Source organism: Lotus japonicus, chromosome 5 (genome assembly GCF_012489685.1).
Source record: "Lotus japonicus ecotype B-129 chromosome 5, LjGifu_v1.2".
NCBI classification, from domain to species: domain Eukaryota; kingdom Viridiplantae; phylum Streptophyta; class Magnoliopsida; order Fabales; family Fabaceae; genus Lotus; species Lotus japonicus.
The window spans coordinates 31929276-31954223 of record NC_080045.1 but is presented as its reverse complement, the minus strand read 5'-3'; the positions used below and the strand labels follow the sequence as shown (position 1 = coordinate 31954223).

At 35.8% G+C, this 24948-nt stretch overlaps 4 protein-coding genes across 6 annotated transcripts; 2 read left to right on the top strand and 2 right to left on the bottom strand.

The window, feature by feature from the left end:
• The first annotated feature begins 2067 nt into the window (after positions 1–2067).
• Positions 2068–3039, top strand: LOC130719443 (protein pxr1-like). Its single transcript, XM_057570070.1, has one exon. The coding sequence runs from the start codon at positions 2068–2070 to the stop codon at positions 3037–3039; it is 972 nt and encodes a 323-aa protein (XP_057426053.1).
• A 57-nt stretch (positions 3040–3096) lies between these two features.
• Positions 3097–4005, top strand: LOC130719441 (uncharacterized). Its single transcript, XM_057570069.1, has one exon. The coding sequence runs from the start codon at positions 3097–3099 to the stop codon at positions 4003–4005; it is 909 nt and encodes a 302-aa protein (XP_057426052.1).
• A 5987-nt stretch (positions 4006–9992) lies between these two features.
• On the bottom strand, positions 9993–14178 carry LOC130720627 (uncharacterized). Its single transcript, XM_057571297.1, has 11 exons — positions 13790–14178; positions 12973–13060; positions 12756–12847; positions 12536–12654; positions 12326–12441; positions 12129–12256; positions 11947–12033; positions 10674–10734; positions 10541–10581; positions 10326–10446; positions 9993–10241 (listed from the first exon to the last, which is right to left on the bottom strand). The coding sequence occupies exons 1-11, from the start codon at positions 14128–14130 to the stop codon at positions 10182–10184; spliced, it is 1254 nt and encodes a 417-aa protein (XP_057427280.1). The 5' UTR covers positions 14131–14178; the 3' UTR covers positions 9993–10181.
• Positions 14179–16522: 2344 nt separating this feature from the next.
• Positions 16523–24664, bottom strand: LOC130720961 (DNA-(apurinic or apyrimidinic site) endonuclease, chloroplastic). Of its 3 annotated transcripts, XM_057571670.1 has the most exons (12): positions 24509–24664; positions 24112–24298; positions 23913–24013; positions 23738–23817; positions 23315–23548; positions 22816–23138; positions 20663–20773; positions 19999–20136; positions 19226–19273; positions 18649–18729; positions 17401–17560; positions 16523–16798 (listed from the first exon to the last, which is right to left on the bottom strand). In XM_057571670.1, the coding sequence occupies exons 1-12, from the start codon at positions 24556–24558 to the stop codon at positions 16677–16679; spliced, it is 1635 nt and encodes a 544-aa protein (XP_057427653.1). In that variant the 5' UTR covers positions 24559–24664; the 3' UTR covers positions 16523–16676. The 3 variants fall into 3 exon arrangements, with proteins under 3 accessions (XP_057427653.1, XP_057427654.1, XP_057427656.1); XM_057571671.1 differs by lacking the exons at positions 19226–19273; positions 19999–20136; XM_057571673.1 differs by lacking the exons at positions 16523–16798; positions 17401–17560 and having other exon boundaries at positions 19167–19273.
• Positions 24665–24948: the final 284 nt, after the last annotated feature.

Sequence of the window (24948 nt, the reverse complement as noted above, 5' to 3'; positions counted from 1 at the left end):
TACAATTTCTCTATAATAGTGGATTATCTCTCTTGGGTGAAAACCCTCCAGACGTAGGTGATATTGCACCGAACTGGGTTAATAATTTCTTGTGTCTTTTAATTGTTGTTCAGTTGTTATCTTGTTGCATTATTTGCTGAGTTGTTCATATTGTTTTACAAGATGTCTTAGACATTTGGTAGAACATCCGAGTTACACTTGCCAGAATTTCAATTGGTATCAGTGCAGGCACCCCCTGTTCTACTTTTGGGTGATAATTCTGGTATTATGCATAACAACAAGGAAGGAGGATCTGTTCATAGGCCACCAATCTTGGATGGTACTAATTATGACTATTGGAAAGCTCGTATGGTAGCATTTTTTAGATCCATTGACAGCAAGACATGGAAATCCATTGTCAAAAGGGTGGAAACATCCTGTGAAAAAGTGACAAAGAGGGAACTTCAACCACTGAGTTGAGGCTGAAGAAGAATGGATCAAAGAGGAAGATGATGAAGCCTTAGCAAACTCAAAAGCACTGAATGTCATCTTCAACGGAGTGGACAAGAACATGTTCAGGTTAATCAATACCTGCACTGTGGCTAAGGATGCCTGGGAAATCCTCAGAGTAGCTCATGAAGGTACCACAAGAGTAAGAGTGTCAAGACTTCAACTTCTCACCACTCAGTTTGAGAATCTGAAGATGAAGGACGATGAAATTGTGTCAGAATTTCACATGAGGGTGCGCGACATGGCAAATGCATCATTTGCACTTGGAGAACAAATGTTTGAGGAAAAGCTTGTCAGAAAAATTCTCAAATCTTTACCCAAGAAAGTCGATATGAAGATGACAGCAATTGAGGAAGCTCAGGATATTGGCAGCATAAAAGTAGATGAATTAATTGGTTCATTACATACCTTCGAGATGTCCGTGAATGAAAGGTCAGGCAAGAAGAGCAAAAGCATAGCCTTTGTATCAAATACTGAAGATGATGATGCAAGTGAGAAAGAGTCTGATGAAAATCTATCTGAAGCAATAGCTATGCTTGGGAGAAAATTCAACAAAGTAATGAGGAGGTTTGAAAGAAGACCTAAACCAAATGTGCCAGACAAGCGGTCTGATATCGGAAAACACTCTGGCTTTGCTCGTAGAAACAAGGAAGAAGACAAATCCAACAAAAGCAAAGGTGTCATGTGTCATGAATGCGAAGGATATGGGCATATCAAGGCAGAATGTGCAACTTATCTAAAGAAACTGGGTAAAGGAATGGTGGCAACTTGGTCTGATGATGATACAGAAGAAGAAGAACCTCAGGTCATGGGTCTTACTGTGAAGTGCAACTCTGGATCAGAATCAAGTGATGGTGAAATATCTGAGGAGGAACTTGCTGAAACCTACAAACTTCTATTCAATAACAGGAAGGATGCTTGTGAAAAAGGAATGAAATTGGAAGGAGTTGTCAAGAATCTAGAAGTTGAGAAGCAGAATTTGCTGATATTGAATGGCAGCCTTCAAGAAGAAGTCATTGTGCTGAAGTCAAAAAGCAGAATGGTGTCTCTCTATCTACTGCTGAGGCTGAGTATATAGCTGCTGGAAGTGGGTGTACTCAACTATTATGGATGAAGCAGATGCTGAAGGAATACAATGTCGAGCAAGATGTCATGACATTATTCTGTGACAACTTGAGTGCCATCAACATTTCAAAAAATCCAATTCAACATAGCAGGACTAAGCATATTGACATTCGTCATCACTTTATCAGAGATTTGGTGGAAGAAAATATTATCACTCTTGAGCATGTGGAAACAAATAGGCAGTTAGCGGATACTTTCACAAAAGCACTAGATGCGGCTAAGTTTGAGGAGTTAAGAGGAAAATTGGGGATTTGTGTAATAACTGACTTATAGCAGTTATTGACACATGTCAAGGGCAACGACTATAATTTCCTCTATTTAACCGCCCTTGCTGCGGTTGAGGAAGACACAGAACTTATTTGTCTTGGTTCCACAAACTTGATTTATTCTCTCTCTTTGTGTTTTCTGCACTCTAACGGTTATTTTGGTAAGTGTGTCAAGTTGCTCTCAATCATGACTCAAGATTCAGGAAAGAAGATCGTTGCCGGTCCCAAACCTATCAAGAACTCATATGGAGTCAAATTTCTTGGTTTGAAGACTGCATCTTCTACTCCCTCTAGGGTTACTCGTTCTTCTGCAAAAATTGTCACTCCAGAATCGTCTGGACCAGCCAAGAGGACAAGGAGTATGAGGATCAAGCATGTTGTCAAGCGAGGCACAGGGAAAGCTTCAAGCGTTCAGGACATTTCAGAAGATTCCATTCCTGATCCACCGGTTGATGATAATCAAGAAAGCGATGTCGTCGATGCTGAAGCAGATCAAGTTATCCACAATGTCTTAGAGACTCTTGCAGATGTTGCCACGGCACAGGATGTCATGCCAAATGTTGAATCACAGGATGATCGTGATTCTGAACCAAACTCTGAGGCAAACCCTAGTGAACTTGATACTGAGAAGGAAGATGATACTGATGTTGCTAGTCAGGAATCTTCAAGTGAGAAGACTCCCTCTGTTGAAATTCCCCATGAGAAAACCCCTGAACCTTTGTCCAAGAAAGGTAAGAAACAAGTGTCTGTTGCCTCTGAAGAAGAAGACTCTGATGATCAAGAAGTGCACAAGAAAGTCATTGCCTCTGCTAGTAAGAAGGCCACAGTTTCTACAAACAAGAATGTTGCAGGTTTGAAAGAAAAGAAGAAAAAGGTTCCTGGTTCTCAGACTCCCAAGACTCCAAAAGCATCTCAGGTCTCAGTTCCTGAGAAGAAGACAAAGAAGGACAAGAAAGATGAGAAGATTGTTGCATCCACTGGAAAGAAGAGGAAACATGTTGCTGAAACTGACTCTGAGCTAGATGTTCCTGACATCACCACTACGGCCAAGAAAAGGATCAAGGGGAAGAGAATTCCTTTGAATGTTCCCGAGGCACCAATTGACAATGTATCCTTCCACTTTGCCAGTTCTGCACAAATTTGGAAGTTTGTTGTTTAGAGAAGGTTAGCCATAGAAAGGGAGCTTCATGCAGATGCCTTGGAACTCAAAGAGATCATGGAACTGTTGGTTGATGCAGGTTTGATGAAGACTGTCAAGGACATTGGCAGATGTTTTTCTCAATTGGTTAGGAAATTCATTGTGAATATCCCTACTGACTGTGATGATGAGAGTAGCCCCGAGTTCAGGAAGGCCTATGTTAGAGGAAAGTGTGTTAATTTCTCTCCTGAAGTTGTTAATGAGTTTTTGGGAAGAAGTCCGGTTGCTGGAACCGATGAAGAACCTGATTTAAATAGGGTTGCTAAGACCCTTACTGGCAAGATGGTCAAGAAGTGGCCAAAGAAAGGATTGCTTCCCTCTGGGAAGTTAACTACCAAGTATGTTGTTCTTTTCAAGATTGGGTGTGCAAATTGGATGGCCACCAATCACCTATCTGGTGTAACTCCTCCCCTTGCAAGAATGTTCTATCTGATTGGCACTGGTGGTGAGTTTGATTTTGGCAAACTGGTTTTTTATCAGACTCTGAAGCATGCAGGCTCTTATGCTGTGAGACTGCCCATTCTATTTCCATGCCTATTGTCTGAACTAATTGTCAAACAACATCCTCATGTTGTGAGGGCTGATGAACCACAAGGTAAGAGACCTTTGCCTCTCAAGTTTGATTATCGCTTGTTTGCTGGGACACATGTTCCAGACATTGTGCTATCTGCAGTAAAGGGTTCTGCCAGTACCAGTGGTACTCAGGCAGTTGGTGCAAGCAAAGATGATATTTTGGCTGAATTGAGGGTTGTCTCCAAATCCTTAGATGCCACTATTCAGGCTTGCAAGATTAGGAAGCGGAATGTGGACAAGCTCATCAAAGCCACGACACAGGTTCCTACTGCTGGTGCTGAGGAAAGTAATATTGAAGAATCTACTGAGAATGTTGAGGATGACAATGCTGATGTTGAGGAAGAAGAGGCTTAGTATGAAACTGCTGGAGAGGATGATGATGAGTCTGACAGGGAAAATGAGGAGTATACTGCAGAAGAGAAGGAGGATGTAACTGGTTCCACCAGTTCTGGCCCTCGTAGCACCTCTCCTTAGTTATTTTTTTTTCTTTTGGATGTATTTGCTACAGTCTTGTGTGGCTCTATACCTACTACATTTGCTCCTGGTCTGTAATAAGCTTCTGAGTACTGCTCTTGGATTCTCTCAACACTAGAATGACTTTTCTATAATAGCATGATTTTTCTTCTTTGAGCCTTTGCCAAATTGAGCTAATAAGGGGGAGTAATGGATGTATGCAGTAATTGTTGAAGTAGTTGTAGTTCTTGATGATGCTGATGTGATGTGATCTTCTGCTGTGAGTTGTACTCTGTTTGTTTCTAGTCTTTGGTACTGCATCTGGGTATTCATAGCTGTTGATAATAGCTTTGTTGTTGAAGAATGTTTTAAGCTATTTCAAGCTACAAGTGCTTCTGAAGAGTCTTTATGGTAGTGTAGTATATTAGCTAAAATTTGACAAAGGGGGAGATTGTTATTCCTTTGTTTAGTTGTCTGCATTTTAGCTAAGTGTGTGTATGCAAACTTGTCGGACCCGATGTTGTAACAACTTGCCTATGACATCTGTCCCTCAGTATTTGCTGTTAGTTGATTATTTGGTTATCTGTGAAGCTTTGTTTTTCAAGTTAGGTTTTGCTGGAAGCTTCTGTGCGCCGTCAAGGGATATTCCTTGTGTAATCAAACCCGGTTCAAGGGGGTTTGATTTGGAGCTATTTATGGAAGTTGGAATCTGCTTATTTACGAGGATCTGAAGCAGATTTGTTACTCGGTTGTTTTCAATTAACAACTTCTTGTTTTGTGTATGGACCGTGTGCTCTTTCAAGCCCAATGAAGACAAGGTCTGGAAGACTATATATGAAGACTCAAGACCTAGTCTCGAAAAAAAAAAAGAACATACTATTATATTAGGGTTTTCATTGAGTTCATACTGTTTTGTACTCTTAGCAACTTTATGCAATAGTTGTGAGCTAAGGGTGAGTGTCTTTCTGTGTGATCTTGAGATCTGTCTTTGTAACTCATACTCGAGTTCAATCACTGTGGCAGTGATTGTGAGAGAGAATGAGAGGAGGTTCTCATACTTAGGGGAGACCTAAGTAATATTCCACGGGTAGAGATAGGTAGAAAAGGTAGTTGAACTGGAGCAGTTCTTGTGAGACATTTTATGTACAATTTCTCTATAATAGTGGATTATCTCTCTTGGGTGAAAACCCTCCAGACGTAAGTGATATTGCACCGAACTGGGTTAACAATTTCATGTGTCTTTTAATTGTTGTTCAGTTGTTATCTTGTTGCATTATTTGCTGAGTTGTTCATATTGTTTTACAAGATGTCTTAGACATTTGGTAGAACATCCGAGTTACACTTGCCAGAATTTCAAAGTTGGAGGTTTCCCATCATCCCGCTCTTCTGTATGCGTTGCTTCCTTTAATCAGTTAGTCCAGATTTCATCATTTATGCCCACTTGAGAGGTAAGATAATTCTTTGGTTTCAGCTTGGTGTTTGACTCATGGGAAATTCTCTCAATCCTTTTGAAATTTGAAGTATTATTACTATAAATTACTTATATGATCAACTATGATTCTGTTAGAGATATTATTTTTTATTCAGCCACATTTTATCTTATATCTTCTTATTTCTTATGAGATGTTATGTATCAGGAACTTCAGATTTCACAAGTCAATACATTGGTAGAAACCGGGTAGCCATTTCAAAAGCTGTTTTGTTAGTCTGAAGTTTGCATGGCTCATTGGATTTCCATTATTATTTTTAATTGTTACTGCAGAGGGCATTGCTAATAGGTGATAAGAACTTTGATCAACATGCAAGAAGCTGAGAATTTCATGTGCAAGATCTTGCCTAACTCTCCCTCTTCAAGTACACAATATACACAAGGTAAAGACAACATCAATAGTAATGTTACACAACCAGTTAACAGTTGAATTTATCTTAATTCTTAAGTCATGCATCATGATTATTACCAACAAGGCATTCGTAAGCTACTGCCAAAGTTCCTATATTAAGCACTATATTCAATTCATGTGCAGGAGGACTCATGTTCAAGCTACCTCAAAGAAATCTACAGTATGCGACATCCATAACATTCCTCCTTACAACCTATTCCAAGTATATGGCATTTAACAAGTACACATTTAACTGCGGCAATGTTTTAGGCACTCCAAGCACCTTAAGAAGCGTAGCTAAAAGACAGGTAAGCCTTTCGTCCTTTCTGAGTTCAATTTACCATGTGTTTGTCTTCATTTGGTTCTCAGGAAACAATATGTCTTGAAAAGTGAGGTTCCAGGCTAATGTCTAAGATCTAGGTGCAATCCATTGACCAAAGTAATTAGGTGATGAATATTGATCTTATTAGTACTTGAGTTTTGCGGTTTTGGCAAGTTACCCATAAATTAAAAAGGTGAGAGTAGCCCAGCAAGAGGACTTTAAATTTTGATTGTTTAACCAGCGAAAATAAGCTGTGAGGAAATTGGTTTCATTGATTTAGTTGTCCAGTGGACTGCATTCTCATAATTTCAAATGAAGTAATTTACAAATTTGTCAATGTGCATATTTGATAAATGATTTTGGTTCTTGATTTAGTAAGTTTTTGTTTTATATAAAAAGTATCATTATATTTTTTTAAACAATCATTATATTCTAAACTAATTGATTGATATTATGTTAAATTTCAAATAAAATCAAATGAGATTACACCCGAATGCATTCAGTTATTAATGATTGGGAATTGTTATTCAGACCCCCCCTCCCCCCACATCTATTTAGACCCCTCAAAAAGTGCAAAAATACTAAACTACCCTTAATGAAAAAAAAAATCCTCATCCCACTCCTTACATTCTCTCTCCTCTCTCCTTACCTCTTTCCTATTTCTTCCACCCACCACCACCACCACCCACCATCTCCGCCACCACCACCGCCGCCACCACCCCCACAAACTCCATATTATGTCATTTTTAAAAATTTCAAACATAATGGAGTTGATTATGTCGTTTTAAATTTTTTCTGCAATTAAACGCACTTTAAAAGTGTGTAGTTAACGCACTTTAGAAGTGCGTGACAAACCCCCCTTAAAAGTGCACGCACTTTAACATTGCGTAGTTAACGCACTTTTAAAGGGCACGCACTTTAAAAGTGTGTTTGTCACGCACTTCTAAAGTGCGTGAGTCAGGCACTTCTAGAGTGCGTTTAATTGCAGAAAAATTTTAAAACGACAGAATCAACTCCCTAAAGTTTGAAATTGTAAAAAATGACATAAGATGAAAATTGTGGTGGTGGTGGCGGCAACGATGGTGGCGGCGGTGGAGGTGGTGGGTGGTGGTGGTGGTGGGGGCGGAGGTGGTGGGTGGTGGGTGGTGGTGGTTGGTGGAAGAAAGAGGAAGAAGGTAAGGAGAGAGGAGAGAGAATGTGAAGAGTGGGGTTAGAATTTTTTTATATTTTTTTCATTAAGGGTAGTTTAGTATTTTTGCACTTTTTGAGGGGTCTAAATAGTTGTTGGGGAGGTCTGAATAACAATTTCCTTAATAATTTTGTGGTAACTAAAGTAATCTTCAAATATTTTCTATTATGTAGATATTTTCAATGATTTTGAGCTGACTAAAGTGATCTTTTTTTTTCCTCTTCCTTCTCCTCTACAGATACAGATCATTTTGTGTGTGTCTAGTGTGTTGTTTATTCACTTAATGCATATGCTATAAAATGTTATTAACAATCTTTGATTGTGATGGCATACCTATGACTTGGGTTTTCCTTGCCCACATTACTGCTCCCAATATTTCAACAGTCATTTTCTACTATGAAACTGAGGTTCTGAAGCTGGAAGCGTCTTTTCTTGGGACCGCCCCGGTTGTTGGGTGGTCAGGACTTATGCTGGGAACCTTTAATTTATAATCGCCACCTGAAGTATATGACCCTGAGAAAGATTCTCATGTAAGCAATTAAAGAATAATTTTTAGCATTGGATACATGTGCTAATAAGGGTTGAAAGCCAAACTCTCACTTAGCAGAATTAGATGGGATTTTTATTCATGTAGCTGAAAATCATATTTTGAGCTTATGCAGTATTCTCTTTCATTTGAACCATGGAAAAAGAAAAAATGGTTTTGATACATTCATCGTGTTCTTTCTCTTACAATTCATTTCCACTCTCATTCTCATGACTCTTCTTATATCTCTTTTTTCTTCCTATAAGATCACCTACCTTATCTTTTATTTCTCTCACTTAATTAACTAATTGTATTAGTTGTTACTTTCTTAGAAGAGAAAACTATAGTATAACCATTGAATGAGTTTCATTTCATTGGTCATGGCCCTTCAGATTTAAACGTAATTGCAAAACTTACGCTATATTTTATTCAAAGACCCTGCTGAAGAAGCAACTGGTTGTATTTGAGGTGAGTGATGGTTTTGAGTTGGGTTTTCTTCCTTTTTGTTTTATCTTTATCTACATAACAACTCCTTCTCACGCAAACTGGAATTCTCTTCGTTATGCAGATAGCCCTTTGGGGATACAATTTTGCAATTCCAATAAACTAGCAAGCTGCAAAAATGCTCACACTAGGATTTAATGTTAGAGATGCTGAAGTCACTATACAGACACTTCATTAATGTACAAATTTTACTTTTCTGTTGACACACTAGGATTTAATTTAATGTAAGAGATGCTGAAGTCACTATACATACACTTCTTTCACTGCTTCCATGTTTTTAGTCACTGCTGTAGAAATTTTTGAGAACATATGAGTGGAAACGAACGTGCATAATCGTGTTCACTGTAGATTAACTCAGCTATTGTTTATTAGCCACCATTAAACCGTTCCCTTATACGTTTTGCAGTATTTGAGATTTCGTTAACCAATCTTTTTATTAGTTAATTAATCGCACAATTTCAATCTATGCAACAAGGGATTCAATTTAAGACTTTTTAACCACTTACTTAGCATTTCAGACTCTTTTATTTCATATGTTGTTTAATATGTTGGTAATTCCTTACTCTATGATTTGTGTTATTGTCTTAATGTTCATGACAAATGTCATACGAGTTCCTGTTGATCTGGATCAGGCTTAGAAGAAAAGTCTTTTTGTTCACTTTGCTTCGCATTTCAGACTCTTCTATTACACATGTAGTTTAATATATTTTAAAAATCAACATATTAATTAGCGTATCAAATACGATAGACATATTCCCTGTGCAACGCACGGGTAAAAAAACACTAGTATTTTAGAAAACAAGTACTTTCTCCTCTCATACAACCGGCGAGGAGAATAAGAACCCTAAAGCCACTATAGTAATCTGGTAAGGATTGGCGGTTTCTTCTATCGAATAAGGATAACATATTCTAACAGGCAAGAAATACAATAATATCTCACGAGAACAAGAGACCTGAGTTGTCACGAGAAAACTTTCATTGATCGCGATCTCCTGACATAACCACTTCTGATTTTGTGTGCATTGCTCGATCTCATATCTCACACTGCTCTCCTTTTCTTTTCTTTTCTTTTTTGTTCAAAGGCTCTCTTTCTCATATCTCACTGATGTGTATGGTGCTTGCGGGCTCTCATACCAAAGTGGTTTTGGTTAGTTGAGGTTCTCTTTCTCCTCCAATTGTTGGTGATGGAGAAGACGTGCAAGTGGGTTGAGGGAGAAAACATCGACATTGTTTAAAAGAAAAAAATGGTATTTCCACATAATTAAATTTATCCATGTTATTGTCCATTCAGCACACACTGTTAATATTTGGATGGAATGTTAATGGAATGGAAGGACCATATTTGATTGATTAGAAGTTCAAAAAATATTTGACTGATTAGAACAACCAGAGGACAAAAATTTTGCGTAAAAATTAATGATCATCATCTTGTCAAGCAATGACATAATATGTTAGTTATTCAAAGTCTCCAGGTAAATTTAACTTGTATTCATTTCTGTTAGTTGATATTTATCATTCATTCAAATAACAGAAAAGAAAATTACACCCACCAAAACCTATATGATATCCACTGACACTAGAAACTGTTTCTACAAAAATGTTATACAACAAATTCAACCTCTCCTACGGTATCTTAGTTTTATCAGCTTCATGCTTTCATTTGTACCAACCGGCAAGCAGATACCTCAGAAAGAAACAGAAACAGCATGCCAAAGCCTGTCCAAAGAAAGAAAATACAAGTTTAACATGGGAAGCATAAACAAAAATGGAAAAAAAAAGATGCAGGCAAGGGGGGGAAACCTGGAAAACAAGAAGATAAACACAAAGCGCCTTTTCAGACTTCCGGCCTAAAGTTCTTAAGAAGAAGTTAACGAGTGTCCCATCATTTGTCCCAGTCAGTAGTCCAGTTTGAGGGTCAAACCTGGATGAGTAGATGATACATGAGGTTTCAACCAAACAAGGACGTGCAAAGATGCCCGGAACAATCACTAGGATACATTTATGCAAAAGCCTACCTCGGCAGACGATGACGTGGACATGGAATGTAGCCAGAAAGCTGGAGGAAAACATACAAAAAATTCTTTAACAGTTTTACTTTGACAAAATTTCTAATTGTAAACGTAAATGGTTAGATTCTTAGTATCATACCTGGGGAAGTGACAAGAGGAAGTTCAAAACTTGAGGTAGGAAGAAAATCAAGAGTGTTTCACTGAAGCAAGGATAGAAGAGCAAAATTATTACAAGGCAGTTAATAATCACAGTAATGCTAGTTCATAAAACTGACAGTGCAATGGTTCATACAAATGCACTAACATTTACACTATGTTTGATAGAGATGAGTTTGAGAGGAGAGAGTTGGAGTGGACAGTGGTAGGGGAAAGTGAGAGAGGAAAGAGATAAAAATATGTGGGATCCACAAACTTTTTGTGGTCTCACCAATTTGAAGAGAAAGGGGGGAGAGAGTGCCATTTTTACCTAGTTTCCCAATTTACTCCTCTATCATTATCATACTTATTTATAAATGATTATATATTTAAGGTAAAAATGTCATTTCAGCCAAAAATGTCCACATCATTTTTTCTGCTCTCTTTCTCATCTCCTTCTGTCATACCAAACAACTTACAAGATCTACTCTATTTGCCATCTCTTTGTCTCTACTAATCTTCTCTCTTCTCTCTTTCTCTCCTAAACCAAAACAAAGCATTAGCACTAAACTATTGTTTCTCTCTTGTCCAGGTCCAATCAGGTCATCATCTGCTAAAGGCTTACATTGCAAATATAACAAAGCTCAGAAAGCCAGATTATTCAATTTTTTCTGCTTTTATTTTACTTAAAGAACTAAGTTTATGAATATTCTATGGAAGGAGGAAAAAGGTCGAATGGACAGGAGAATCCTCAGGGACAAATGAAATAGTTACTTACTGAGGACAGAAAGGAATAAACCTTTCACATTTGAATGGAAAACCCTCACCTCCAACAACCTTCTGCTATTATATGGGGTAGAAGTTAGGTTTTAGAACATAAGAGACTTGGAAGGTCACTATTACAAGTTCTTCATTATTTTGTCCAATATGATTGAGATGAAAATCACATGGTCCATTTGTTGACACTTTAGGTAGCTTATTTGTTATATAGAGTGAAAGACGGTAGGTTTTCTTATAAAATGTACTGAAAATCATTCATGAAAGTACTCCAAAAATGAAGAAAAATGGAAAGATTCAAGTGATACCATAAGAAGGAAACATAAATAGGTTTCAAATTATAAAAATGAAGATTGACCATATTTGTCTTCACGACTAATCCTTTTTAGAACAGAAAGCAAGATTGGCGGTGTGAAATTTAGTGAATCTATATCGAAGCACTGAAAAAACACAAGTGGATAGACAAATTAACAGTTCTGTCAGATGAAGTAAGGATATACCTAAAATGGCCTAAAATACCAGCCACAGCCATAGTCATCCCAGCAAAGTATGTATAGGTATCACCAACAAAAACAGAAGAAGGATACCTAGAATAAGAAAATAGTCAGATTGTTCGTAAGCTACTATCAATCATGTGAAAATAAGGTCTCAAACATAAAGATAAAGATCTAATATTAAGTACCAGTTGAAAGAAAACAAAGCCAAAGAGGTAGCTAGCAAGGGCTGAACTAAGTAAATGGAGAATGCATGAGCTTGCTTATACTCAGGATCTTTTGATGCTCCAATTTGCATAATATTGTGCATCAGAATCTGCAAACCCACAGTATCTATCATTTTCTACACCCACAGTATCTATCCTTTACAAGCTCTGATACTTACAGCTGATGAGATAACCACTGTCTGCCCAACTTCAAGGCCATTTAATCCAGCATGTATATTGATGGAATTTGTGCAGAAAACAGCCAATAGCCCCATATATAGTTTATATATCCATCCTGCCCCATCGAAAAGTTATAGCGAAAATTTTGAATCTTTAGAGCAATTAGATCACTTAAGTGTAATTTGAATATAAAGGTGTGGAAAGCTAACCGAGATCCAAAATCTCAATCCCGATGTGTTGGACAAGTGGCTTTGGTATAACTATAGTTGTGTGTCCAGCATATGCCATTAACAAAGGAAGTGCAGCAATTGAAGGGAGTAGTAATTTTCTGTTCTTCAAATAGACATATAAGCAAAATAGAAACTATTCTAGCATTAGTGACAAACATGCACAACTGCAGAAGCAAAACATGAAAACTTATATACTCACACTCTCCAGGGTACATCGAGGACATCATCGACAAATCCAAGCAATGTCATGAAACAGACACATGCTAATGCCGCATTGTACTCAACAAGCCACTGCGAAATCAAAATTGTTGATATAGTAAACTCTCCATTCTTCTATTGATATCATTCCTAATATACCAATGCTTCACTGAATAGTCAGATTACCAAACTTGTAGCTTACGAGATCATGTACTTACATTTGAATCTGCTGTGAAGTTAAAATACTGAAATAAGATCCCCACAACCAAGAAGACAATACCAACAACTATACCCAATGATTCGGGCCTGCACATAAAAAAGTGTAGCATAGGCAAAACTTCAGTATCAAAAAATTATTTTAGCTGAACAGAATGCTTCTTGTGTACACATGATGGACATACATAATATATAGAATTAAAGGGATGTGCACCGTCAGTGTAAACATATTTTACACCAGCCATCCAATTGAATTCCACCACATCACAAAACATATCTTTGTTTTAATTAAAATTTAAAGTGAATGTTATTATTCCTCCTACATGGCATGTTGTTTCTCTCGAACTTTTTTAACTGCAATTTTCATAACTTTCTGACATTAATAGTCTTCCTAGTACTCTCTTCAATTTAACTTCACTTTTCTCACTATACTACACCCAAACAGTTCAATGTCTATGTGCCAAATGTTTCAAGCATAGTAGTTGATTATTAGCCAAAGCCCAAAACTACCACTTTGCTTGAGACATCCTCATTGTCATCATATATTTCCTCTCAAAACCTAAAATGAAATGCCAAATTCAAGAATTCCAATGACAAAATGAATGAAAAGGAAAATTTAGAAGTACAAATATTATCAATTCAACAACTAAAGTATAGAATGAAATCAAAGAAAACTATCTATAAGGCTACAATTTTTATATCCATATTTAGAGATTTATCAAATGGAAGCATTATCACAAAAAAAAATACCCAGATCGTGAAATCAAAATCCCACGCATACCCACTTAAGAAAAAAGGAAAATGAACAGAAAAACTTACACTTTGACATTTCCCTGAGAGGTACCCTTCTTGTTGATATCATATCCAAAGAGATTTCGCTTGAGAACGTATCTGGAGGCGACGGGGATCATTCTGACAGTGACGAAGAACCCAGCGAGGCTCATTCCGGCATTGATGAGTATGGATCTTCGGAGTTGTGGGTCGATGGAGTAATGGTAGAAGATGAGATAGAAGTAAGGGATGGAGAAGATAGAGAGCTTGAGAAGGAGACCCCATTTGGGAGGTGCGATTGGAGGATCTGGGTGTTCTTGTGGCTGCTTCCGCTGTGTGCTTTCGGAAGAAGGGTCGCCGGAAGACACTGCTCTCTTTCGTGCTGCCATTGTTGTTCGTTTTGCTCGGTGGAGATTTGCAGTTGGTGAATGAATCACTGATTTTGTTTTCTACTATTTCTTTTCAAAAACGAAAAAAAAAAAAAAAAAACTAATCGTCATAATGCCAATGGGATGTTGCCAACTCATCTAAGGGTTGCCACGTGGGATGTTCACTTTTTTTGTGTAAAAAATCTTAACTATTTGATTTATGTAGAAAGACCAAGGCTTAGAAGTTGTATGATCGATAGAGTGTAATGTCATTTGATCATTTTAAAAAGTCTTATCATAGTAGAATATGTGATATGTGAGGACTATCCCTTCCCACAATACAGCATAATATCTTGCAAGATAAATTCTCCTACTTAATGGGACTTTATGAGGATATCCTCTTTGTGTTAAAAAACCTCACTACATTTGATTCCAATCTCAATTATATCGACTAATAAATATGACTTATTGTTTGGTTAGGCATACATTAGAGTCTTTTTGTTTTTGACGTTTTCTTAGGTTAAGACCGAGCAAAGGTTTTATAAGCACCGGCATATACGTAGTTATCTAAGTCCTAAGCATATTTACTTAATTGACTAATAAACGCATGTGTTTTCACTATGACATTTGTTTTGAACATTTTGTTTAAATTTTCAAAAGAAGATGGGAAAGTATAAACCGGTGTGGAAAAATCAACTTTCTCACCTCATTTTTCCGTGTAGCAAGGGATTTTTTATATTCTTCTCATTCAACTAGATCCGGCTAGCGACATATCTTCCCTACGACCTGCATTATATTGATTGTTCTCCTCTTTATCTAGTTAGTTTGAATATCTCTCTTCTATCAGATAGTAAAATGCCTATGGTTTTGAGGAGATGTATTTTTACTAGTGCTATGTTTGGATATGCTATAATTTATATGAATTGTTCTATTATTATCTACGCGTTCCCTTCCCCATTATAGTTGAACCTTGGATGTGTTACTATTTTCTGTGCAATTGGAAAATTGATAAAGATTAGGGATTTGGGAAGAAACTGAATAAGCATTTCTATGCCTTAGGGATAAGGGTAATGCTTATTTGTATTGGCTAGGAAAATATTCTTTATGTTTGATTAAATAGGATTAGGTACTAAGAAATTAACTAAAATGATTACTTAACTATGGATTAGTAAGTAAATGACTAGGCACAGCACCACAGGAAGAAAAAAAGCACGCCACATGGCCTGCTTCATCACTAAATTAGTGTCACGTCAGCCCCTTCCGTTAGTTTTTTAACGTTTGATTGACGGAGGAGCATTCGCTTCACTTTTGTGAAACATGGAGGGTACAAACGTAAACAACAAAAAAAATCGGGACGACTTTTTCACAAAGTTGAAACATTAGGGACAAAAACTGCTTTTTAGCCTATTTTTATAGATAAAATCCTTTACAAATAATAAAATGCGCAATATCTTTTTATAAATTAAAAGTAGGCAATTCTTTATAATAGTAACATAAACACTTATGTACCAAAAAAAAAAAGTAACATAAACACTTATAAAGAGAAAGAAATTGCAAGAAATTTCACTTTTTATTCAAACAAATTGAAAATTGTGAGCTTAAAATAGTAATTGAGAAAAATGTTAATGCATTGACTATGTAAAACTTTTTTACACGAACATCTAATTAATTTCTCCAATTTCAGAAATTTATTTCATTTTTAATTAAAATTAAAAAATTGTTACCGTTTAATCCTATGTGGCATAATTTAATTGGTTGCCTATGTAAAACAATTTTACCCTCAATGCATCAAAATTGAACACATAGCAATTTAAGGTTTAATGAGAGGTGGAAAGATTATTAATTATGTGTTGATTAATGATGGAATGAGAAGAATGAGTATGTGAACTACATGTGCAACAATAAAATTCAAGCTTGGATGAAGAAGAATATAATTGATAGAGAAGAGTTGTGGTTGGTTAATATGAAAAGTGATAAGTGAGAAAAAAATTATTAATTGAGGATATAGATGGAAAAAAATTAGAAACAAATTCATTGATTTTCTAAAACAACAAACAATTTAGAAAAAATTGAGTCACTAAAACGAAAATCTTTCTGGAACGGAAAGAGTATTGAATTATATTAAGGTAACCCTAAATACAATTTAAAGTTGATACTTTTTTATAACAAACACTGATACTTTTAATGTGTAAATTCATACTTTTAATTATCCACATCCACAATGTAGTTCCGAGCATAATAAATATGAACTATGGGAAACTCACGTACGTTCATTTTCTTTACCTGCACTTTTTTATTTCCTTTTGACTTGTAGATAATTGCTTACTCCCAATTTTTGTTATAGGTTCTAGTTTCTTTATGTTCTTTCAATTAACATCACATGATTTGATACCCCGTACACCATTCTGATAGCTTGGTTGAAATCATGGATTAGAATGCACAAGGTTGCTAATTTTCAAAGATGACGCAAGCCAGACAAAAAAAATGTAAAATCCCTGCTTGCTCATAGATTACAATTTCAAGCAAACATTCCTTACAGATTCAGACTGGGTGCTGCATTCATAGAACTAAAGCTTGATAATGAGGCCAACAGGACAATGATCACTACCCATAACATCAGGGAGAATGTATGAATCATGAACTTTGTCTGCTATGGATTCTGAGACAAGGAAATAGTCAAGACGCCATCCTGTTTCAAATGTTGAAACAAACTATTGAGAGAACACAGAAGAAACCTTATTGTAAAGGTCATTCTCATAAAACATATTGCAAATTGACTATTCACTACTAAAATGAGATAGATATACACAAAAATGAGTCTTGTGTGTGCTTCTTCTAGATAATTCTTCCAAAACATTTGCAAATTGAAATTAGACGCTTTCGTAAAAGGACAAAACTTAAGTACAGTTTCATGTGTGCAATTTTTATAGTTGCTCAACTAGAACATGACACACGGCCTAGAAAAGGGTAGTTCAGGAAATTATCATCATAATAAAATATCAAGTAGTGGGTAACTAAGTTTTTTCCTATTGGTTGCAATTATCTCCACAAAAGGAAAAAGCATTTAAAAGACTCCCATCCAGCAAACAAATTCGGGAACATATGCAAAGGGGTAAGGGGAAAAGTCAAGGGGAACTACCACAGTACCACATGAGCAAAAATCATGTAATAAGTAGTTATCAATCTAATTGTCATTTTCTATTTATCAATTTTCACACATAACATCACCAGATCATTTTATACAAACTACAAATATGCAAGAAAACAATTGTAGGAGTGTGATAAAATTACCTCTGTTAGTCTTGCGCCCACCATGCCGATAGCCCCAATATGTATATCCAACGACATCAGGATGCTGCCTACGGAAGGTATCAACAAATCCCCTAGATAAGAAGTTTGCTGCAAATGATTTTCTTTCTTCATCTGTAAACCCAGCACTTTTTTTGTTACCCTGTGGATATACGTAACAGTCAGAATAGATTAAAAACACTGATCTTTGTGCTCTTGGAAACTTCAACACTCCATTTGATTATTCATGATATTGATTAACAGATAGATTATTTTTTAAAATTCCATCTTGTTTTTTATTTTCTACATACATATAGCAAGCACGGCCTATGACCACACAACTTTTGCTAATTTGATTCGATGGAGATAAACCAAGCAAGATCGGTTGGATTAGCACACTTTTCAGTAGTTCATATATTAACCTATCAGTCATGCTATTTGGCACGACACTCACAGCACGATAGCCTTGACGAAAAGCAAATGGCCAATCACAGTTGTTGATAACATTACATAATTACAGGTTGAATTTAGTAACTGCTAAATAAAAAATAACAGGTAATGTGTCGTGCGCTTTCGTGAAGGCATTCCTTGTGCCAAGTTCCAAACAAGCATTTCCCTTTGCCGATGGCAGCTTTCTTAATTGATCACTTCTTAAACTGTATTGGCATTTTTTAAAATGGACTATCATAGTGTTAAGTAGTTTTTAGAAGATTACGTTAATACTCCTCCACTTGTAAACATTGATATGTAATGTTGAAATTTTCTTTCAATTTTTATAGCAAGCCATAATGAGAGGATTGAATTATAATTGCAGTCAAATTGATAGGTACTCACATATTAGGTAGTTAGTTAGAAGGTAGTAATAAGGCATGTTGCCTATAAATAAGGGATGAGTGAACATTAGGGGTATCTTTGTATTCAGTTAGAAATTGGGTTTAGAGAGAGAAGTGGTTCTCTTTCTAGGGTTAGAGAGGATGTTTGGTATCTCTCTCATGTATCTCCTCTGATTCCCAATTTGGGAATTAGGGTTTGTTACAGAAATTGAATCAGGTTCTGTCACAAATTCTCAAAGGCATATTAACAAAAATATTAACAACTTTTTTATTACTTCTCCCCCTTTTCTACTAAATCTAGTAATTTCTAGAAGAAACAAGTGCTGAGCCTCATTGGTATTATTTACTGAGGTATCCCGATGTGAAACATTTACTGTTTTCATGGAGAATATCAGAATAGTAAATCAGAATCACTCACAGCAGGGTTATATATGTCTATCTCTTCATGAGCACAATTCAGATCCCCAGTCAAAACAACAGGTTTTGTCTTTTCCAGCTCCTGTATCAAGAATAGAATTAATCAAGAATCCTAAAAATAGATACAAACAACTAACGTTTTTGATAGCATGTAGATATTCCTTCTTAGAAAATAGCATTTACACAGTATATCAACAAAAAGTTAAACACAGATGGCAAAGAGTGTAGTGGTGTACAACATGAGGCATCACCCTGCACCTCGATTTTTTTGTTGAAATAAAGTGATCCATCCATATACCCAACATTGTGAATGGTTTTTCAAGGAATTTAATAATTGATATAACAACATTAGCAATACAAATTTTTCTAACACATGCAAACATGAATAAAAAAAACTCTATCTAGGGCATATCATTAACCAAATTTGGCATAAATGACAAGAAGAAAGGTAGCATCACATTAGGATGGATGGTGTATTCTGACAAGGGAATATAATAGTATGAAAGGAGCAATATATACCTACTACAGCATTAATCAAGAATTATCGCATTAGGTGAGGGGAAAGGAGCTATACATACTTTCAAATAATTGCTGAGAGAAGGATCCCATTGAGTCACCCTGTAAGACTATATTCAATTACAGAAGGATTAGCTGGATGAGGATACACCATTGTCAGATTGAAATATAGAACATATAAGGTTTAAATACTCTGGAGGTCCCTAAAATTGTATGCCGTACGAAAATAAGTCCCTGGAATTTTTTTTTCCGATTCCGAATCCCTGAAATTATTTTTTTAATCAGAATAAGTCTCTACTCGTGTTTCCAGCCTATATGGCTCAATTTTTGCTGAGTCATTTATTCCACGTGGCTTTTCTATTTTTTTAAATACACATATATTAAAAAATAAAATTAAACATTTAAATTTAAATTTAAATTTAAAATGTTATTAACCTAATTAACCCTAAATCTAATTAACCCTAAATCCCTAAAAAGATTTTAATTTTAAATTTAAATGTTTAAATTTAAAATTAAAATCTTATTAACCTAATTAACCCTAAAAAGATTTTAAATTAAAATTAAAATATTTAATTTTATTTTTTTAATCCATGTGTATTTAAAAAAAATAGAAAAGCCACGTGGAATAAATGACTCAGCAAAAATTGTGCCACATAGGCTAGAAACACGAGTAGGGACTTATTCTGATTAAAAAATATTTCCAGGGATTTGGAATCGGAAAAAAAAATTTCAGGGACTTATTTTCGTACGGGAGACAATTTCAGGGACCTCCAGAGTATTTAAGCCAAAATATAATAATTTAAAAATATAAAAGGAAAGTAATTGAACGCAATACCAGTCTTTTCAAGCCATCACCAGAATTGGGGATGTATCCACATATCAAATAAAATGTATCAAACTCTGCGGTCACAAGTCTACCCTCAGTATCATGATCAGATATACCTAGGCCATATCTAACTGAAAGTGGCTTTATCTGCCAGCATTTCAATTAATAGAAAACCAATATTAGAGACAGAATGACTACTTTGAACTGCAATTCATAAAATGAAAATCCAATAGCCAGTCTATCTGCTAGAATGACAATCATTTTATCTTCAGTCTTCACTTTTTCAGGCTCCAATCTCAATTCCACAAGTTAAATGAATAACCAACAGAATACCAAACAATCGTAATTTAGGATAAAACATGATTAGTATTTATCTCTGCTAAAGAAAGAATATGACTAAAGTAGGCTGAAACCAAAGATGCACCTCAAGTAGGGAAAAAAGTAATTCTTTCATCAACATTAATCTCTATCCAAAAATTTCATGTGGAAAAGATTGACCAAGACATTGTTACTTAATAATCATGCAGCATTAAATTTTAAGTTCAATAATAAAACTTGGAATGAGTCAATCTGCAAGGAGTGTCATTACTATAAACAAACTTTTCTTCTGCGCATATAAAAAACAATTTAATATTATGTAGTAAAAGTTCCTGGACAAACATAGTCAACTCACCCTTGAAATTATTGCTGTTCCAGAATAACCAAGTTTAGAAACACTACAAGTCCAAAAGCTGTTCTCATAGCCATCTATCAACTGCCGTTTGATTTCATTAATATCCTTCTCCTGTGAACAAAATTAGAACAATCATAAATAGGAGAGAATACAGCCACTATGAGTTTTCAAATAAACATCTTCATCATGACTGATAGGCTATTAAAGACAGCAACTAAGACTTATGATTAGCTTCTCACGATTCACATATTTAACAATTTGCAAATAAACATTCTTTGCTGTTATGATACAGAAACTTCAGGCCTAGTTCTATTATAATAGTTGATAATTGATATTATATGGTGCAATTTTACATTTAATTCATTTACCCTTAATGTTCTTCTGCTATAAAAGGATTGAACTGTTGAACATCCATCTTCCATCTCATAAACAAAATATCCTACAAACAATTCCTATCTCCCTAACAACAAGACCACCTTAACCAGTGTAAATCAGACAAACTGAATATTTTATTGATATGTTGTTTGATCTGTTGTATTAAACGAAGTTACAAGTTAAAATAGTAAAGATACACCCGTCTTCAACAAAAGACCCACAAGTAGAAAGTAGGTTCAATGGAACCAGTGAAAGGTGATGAACCAAATAGGATAGGAAACGCGGCGAACGGACTTTGGGAAGGTGGTGCCAGGACCACACGTACCAGTGAAGGCAGCACAGGCTGTGAGCCATGGCAAAGTCTCTAGTAACGGTTCTTAGAGAGAAGGCTGAACACCGGCCTATGAGACAGACGACAATTCTACCTTGGTTGTCCGATGACGTTATGAAACTGGGTCAGCCTCCTTGGCGGCAGCTGAACACATAATTAGAGTTCCTAGACCAGAAAACTCTGATACCATACCAAGCTGAAATTACAGAAACTGAATATTTCATCCATACTTTGTATGATCAGTAGTGTGTGTGTGTGTGTAGTTACAAGGAACAATGGTAAAGAAGGAAAAGGTCATCCAAAATCTCATAGATATGATTTGATATCTTATTTCTTAGTCCTAGAATTTGAGCTAGGCCTAACTCTACCCCAAAAGCTAACTTTGAGGTGAGGATTGCTTCACCCTATATAAGGACTTATTTTGGTCATATCCCTAGTCAATGTTGGACATCTTAACACACACCCTCACGCCTAGAGCTAGACATATGGAATGTGAAGTTTGCAGGATTGGACATCCGCGGTTGGCCTATTTATGGGGGTCTCCAATAAACAGACCTACGCTCAGATACCATCGTACTAAGGAGACAGGGGAGATCAAAGTAGAAGAACCTTACCCAAATGGCCCAACGCAACAAATCACCAAGAGAACCTGACACCAAACAAAACTAGTATTATCCAAGTCAACTATAATAAACTAGTAATACTTGAAACTTTTATGCCCTAAACAAAACAAGATTAAGTTCCCACAATCTGTTCCTACAGTTTCATGAAAATTAGAGGCCCTTTAGTTCTTGCAACTTGGAAGTTATCTAACACAAACCATCACCAAACTTCTATAGAGATCAAACTAGTTGAAGGTGCAGAATGTATTGGCAAACAAGACCGAGTGAAAAATGCATAAGTATCATATATCACAAGAAATGTTGAATTTCAATATCTTATTTGCACTATCTTACATAACAGGCTAAAGTTTGATTACAATCAGAAAACTTCGAAAATATTAACAACTAACACCTTAAGTTAACGTCAAGCAAAACCTAAATGACTAGCATATCTGTGTATCAGGATTTCAAAGGCAATATAGATCCATAACTCCACAAACATTGTGTTAAGGTTTGTGCCTGCCCTTCTTTTTTTCCTTTCTTTTTCAACTTATCTACAATGTTATTGACTTGAAGAATGAATCTTTATAAATACAAACCCCAAAAGCAAAACTAACTTGATTAATTAAAACAATGTATTGAAATCAGCTATCTCTAAGCCAGCAACCATCAGAACATACATAATTTGACATAACCACAACACAAGATGCACATATAAACCAGCAAAAATAAAGGGAAAAAAAGTACTTCTCTAATTTTATTTTTTTTATACAAGCCTCAAACTAAAACTGTGGACTATGGGAAAATACAATTCTGAAAGGCTTAAACAAACATCAATATTCTACCTGCAGTTTAGTCTCTTGCAAGCACAATACATCAAAGTCTTCCCTTTGGGCAAGTTCAAGGGCTGAGAACCCTTCTAGTTTTAACAATGCTCTCAATCCATTGACATTCCAAGACAAAAGCTTGACAAATTTTGTATCCCGAGTAAGAGGTTGGGGCCGCATAGTTTTCGGATTATATGCAATCCAATCTTTTTGAGGCTTCTTGTGGGCAAGAACAGTCCAAGGTTCAGTTGGAATAGTGGTCGTACTGATTTCATCTGACTGTGAAACAACCCTGACAATATCTGAAGATACTCTTCTCTTTGCCCTAGAAGGCTTAAAATCTGACAACAAACACCCACATAAGATTCGATCCCTAGTTGAATGAGTGACATTTGAACCAAAACTGACGAGTCAGGGAGAAAATAGCATCAAGAAATAATTTAAAATGAAAAAGAGTTATGCTTAAAAACATTTTAAAAGTAGACATATCAGAACTCTACATATTCTGCAACACAACCTGAAACCTCGTCTGATTCCACTAACAGCTTCTTCTTGGTTGTAACTTTGACAGTTTCACTCTCAGATCCTGATTGTTTTAACCTTCTCTTACCCCGGCTATGTTCAAATACCTCTGGATTGTCATTGATATCATCAACATGGTCTTCATCTACCTTTTTAGTTTTCACTTCGACAGATGTATTCTCAGAAGAAATCAACAGCCCGTGTTCTTCTTCTATTTGAGGATGCTGTTCTGCAGTGCATGAAGAAACCTATTAACCATTCAAATTATACAGCTTAAGCAAATTTTAAATGAGCAAATCGAAAGCTATAGAGTAAAAGACAGTTTGCATGCAATAATTAATGTTTAAAAAAAAACTCTCCATGACCTTCCAACCCCAGAAACAGTAAAAGTTCAGATGATGAAAATAGAATTGTATACCACCCATATTATTGTCCATGAAACTCTTCAACGTAGACAAAAGATCTTCTTTACGACCTTTGGCAGGGACCCTGATACTCCTGAGAATTCAAAACCATTCCCAAAATCTGACATAAAAAATATTTCTTGAGCTAAAAAAGTAGCTACTTTATAAGGAAAAGACATGGCTTCTTACTTCAAGGTTTTCCGGAGTTCCTGAACAGTCATTGTGTCTACAATGGAGGGGTCATTTCTTAACCTCTCAATCTCAATGGAATAGCTATTAGCATCATTTCCCTATATTAACAAATTATAATGAATAACCAAAAAAAAAAGAGGAATACAATTCACTAAGTAGCATAAGAATGACAATATTACTGAAACACTAATTAGACCTTAATAACATGCTTCTTGGAACCTGGACTTGCTTCCAACCCTTTATTAAGCTTCATATCCTTCTTTTCCTCAACAAATGGTAACATGGGTTGTGAAGAATTTGAAAAAAGTCTCTGAGACCCCATTGCTTTCAGGGTGGGACAAACCAATGTCTTAGTGTTCAAATGCTTATAAACCACTGCAAAACTACAACAATATTCTCAGTCAGTTCAGTAACCCTGTAACTTGAAATTCCAAAAAGGGTGGTACAAGTACTACATTTTTGAATATGTTTTGAAAAAGGGAAAATAAAAAAAATAAAACCTTTCCCGTAAAAGAAGAACAGAATAAATCAATTTTAATTTTCACGCAGTTTTGGGATATGAAAATGAAGAAGAGGCGCAACAGAAAAGAAACCTGATGAGATTGATAGAGCTGGTATGCACCAAGTGCAGGAGTTGTTTCATGTCAGGTAAACACCGAACAAGAGAAAAAGAACCGCCAACAGGCTGAGAAAGAATAGGGCCTGGGACATGAGAGGGGCAAGGAATTTGTTAATATATATTTTTCTAAAACAATAAATATTTATGAAATTTTCTTTTAAATGATAGTAAAGAAGAAAAAAAAAATAGAGGGTAAGCTCGGGAAATGATGGTGAGGAAAACAAAAACCAAAACCTCAAACCATCTACCAGAATACACAAACATTTAACCACCCTATAAAATATAAACAACAATAACCTCCCTTAACAAAAGAAAAAGGAAAAAAAACAAAGAAGTAAAGCCAAAGACCTAAACCAGAACCCAAACCAACACTAAGAACGACCATGTCACTCAAGGCGGTCACCACTCCTTCAT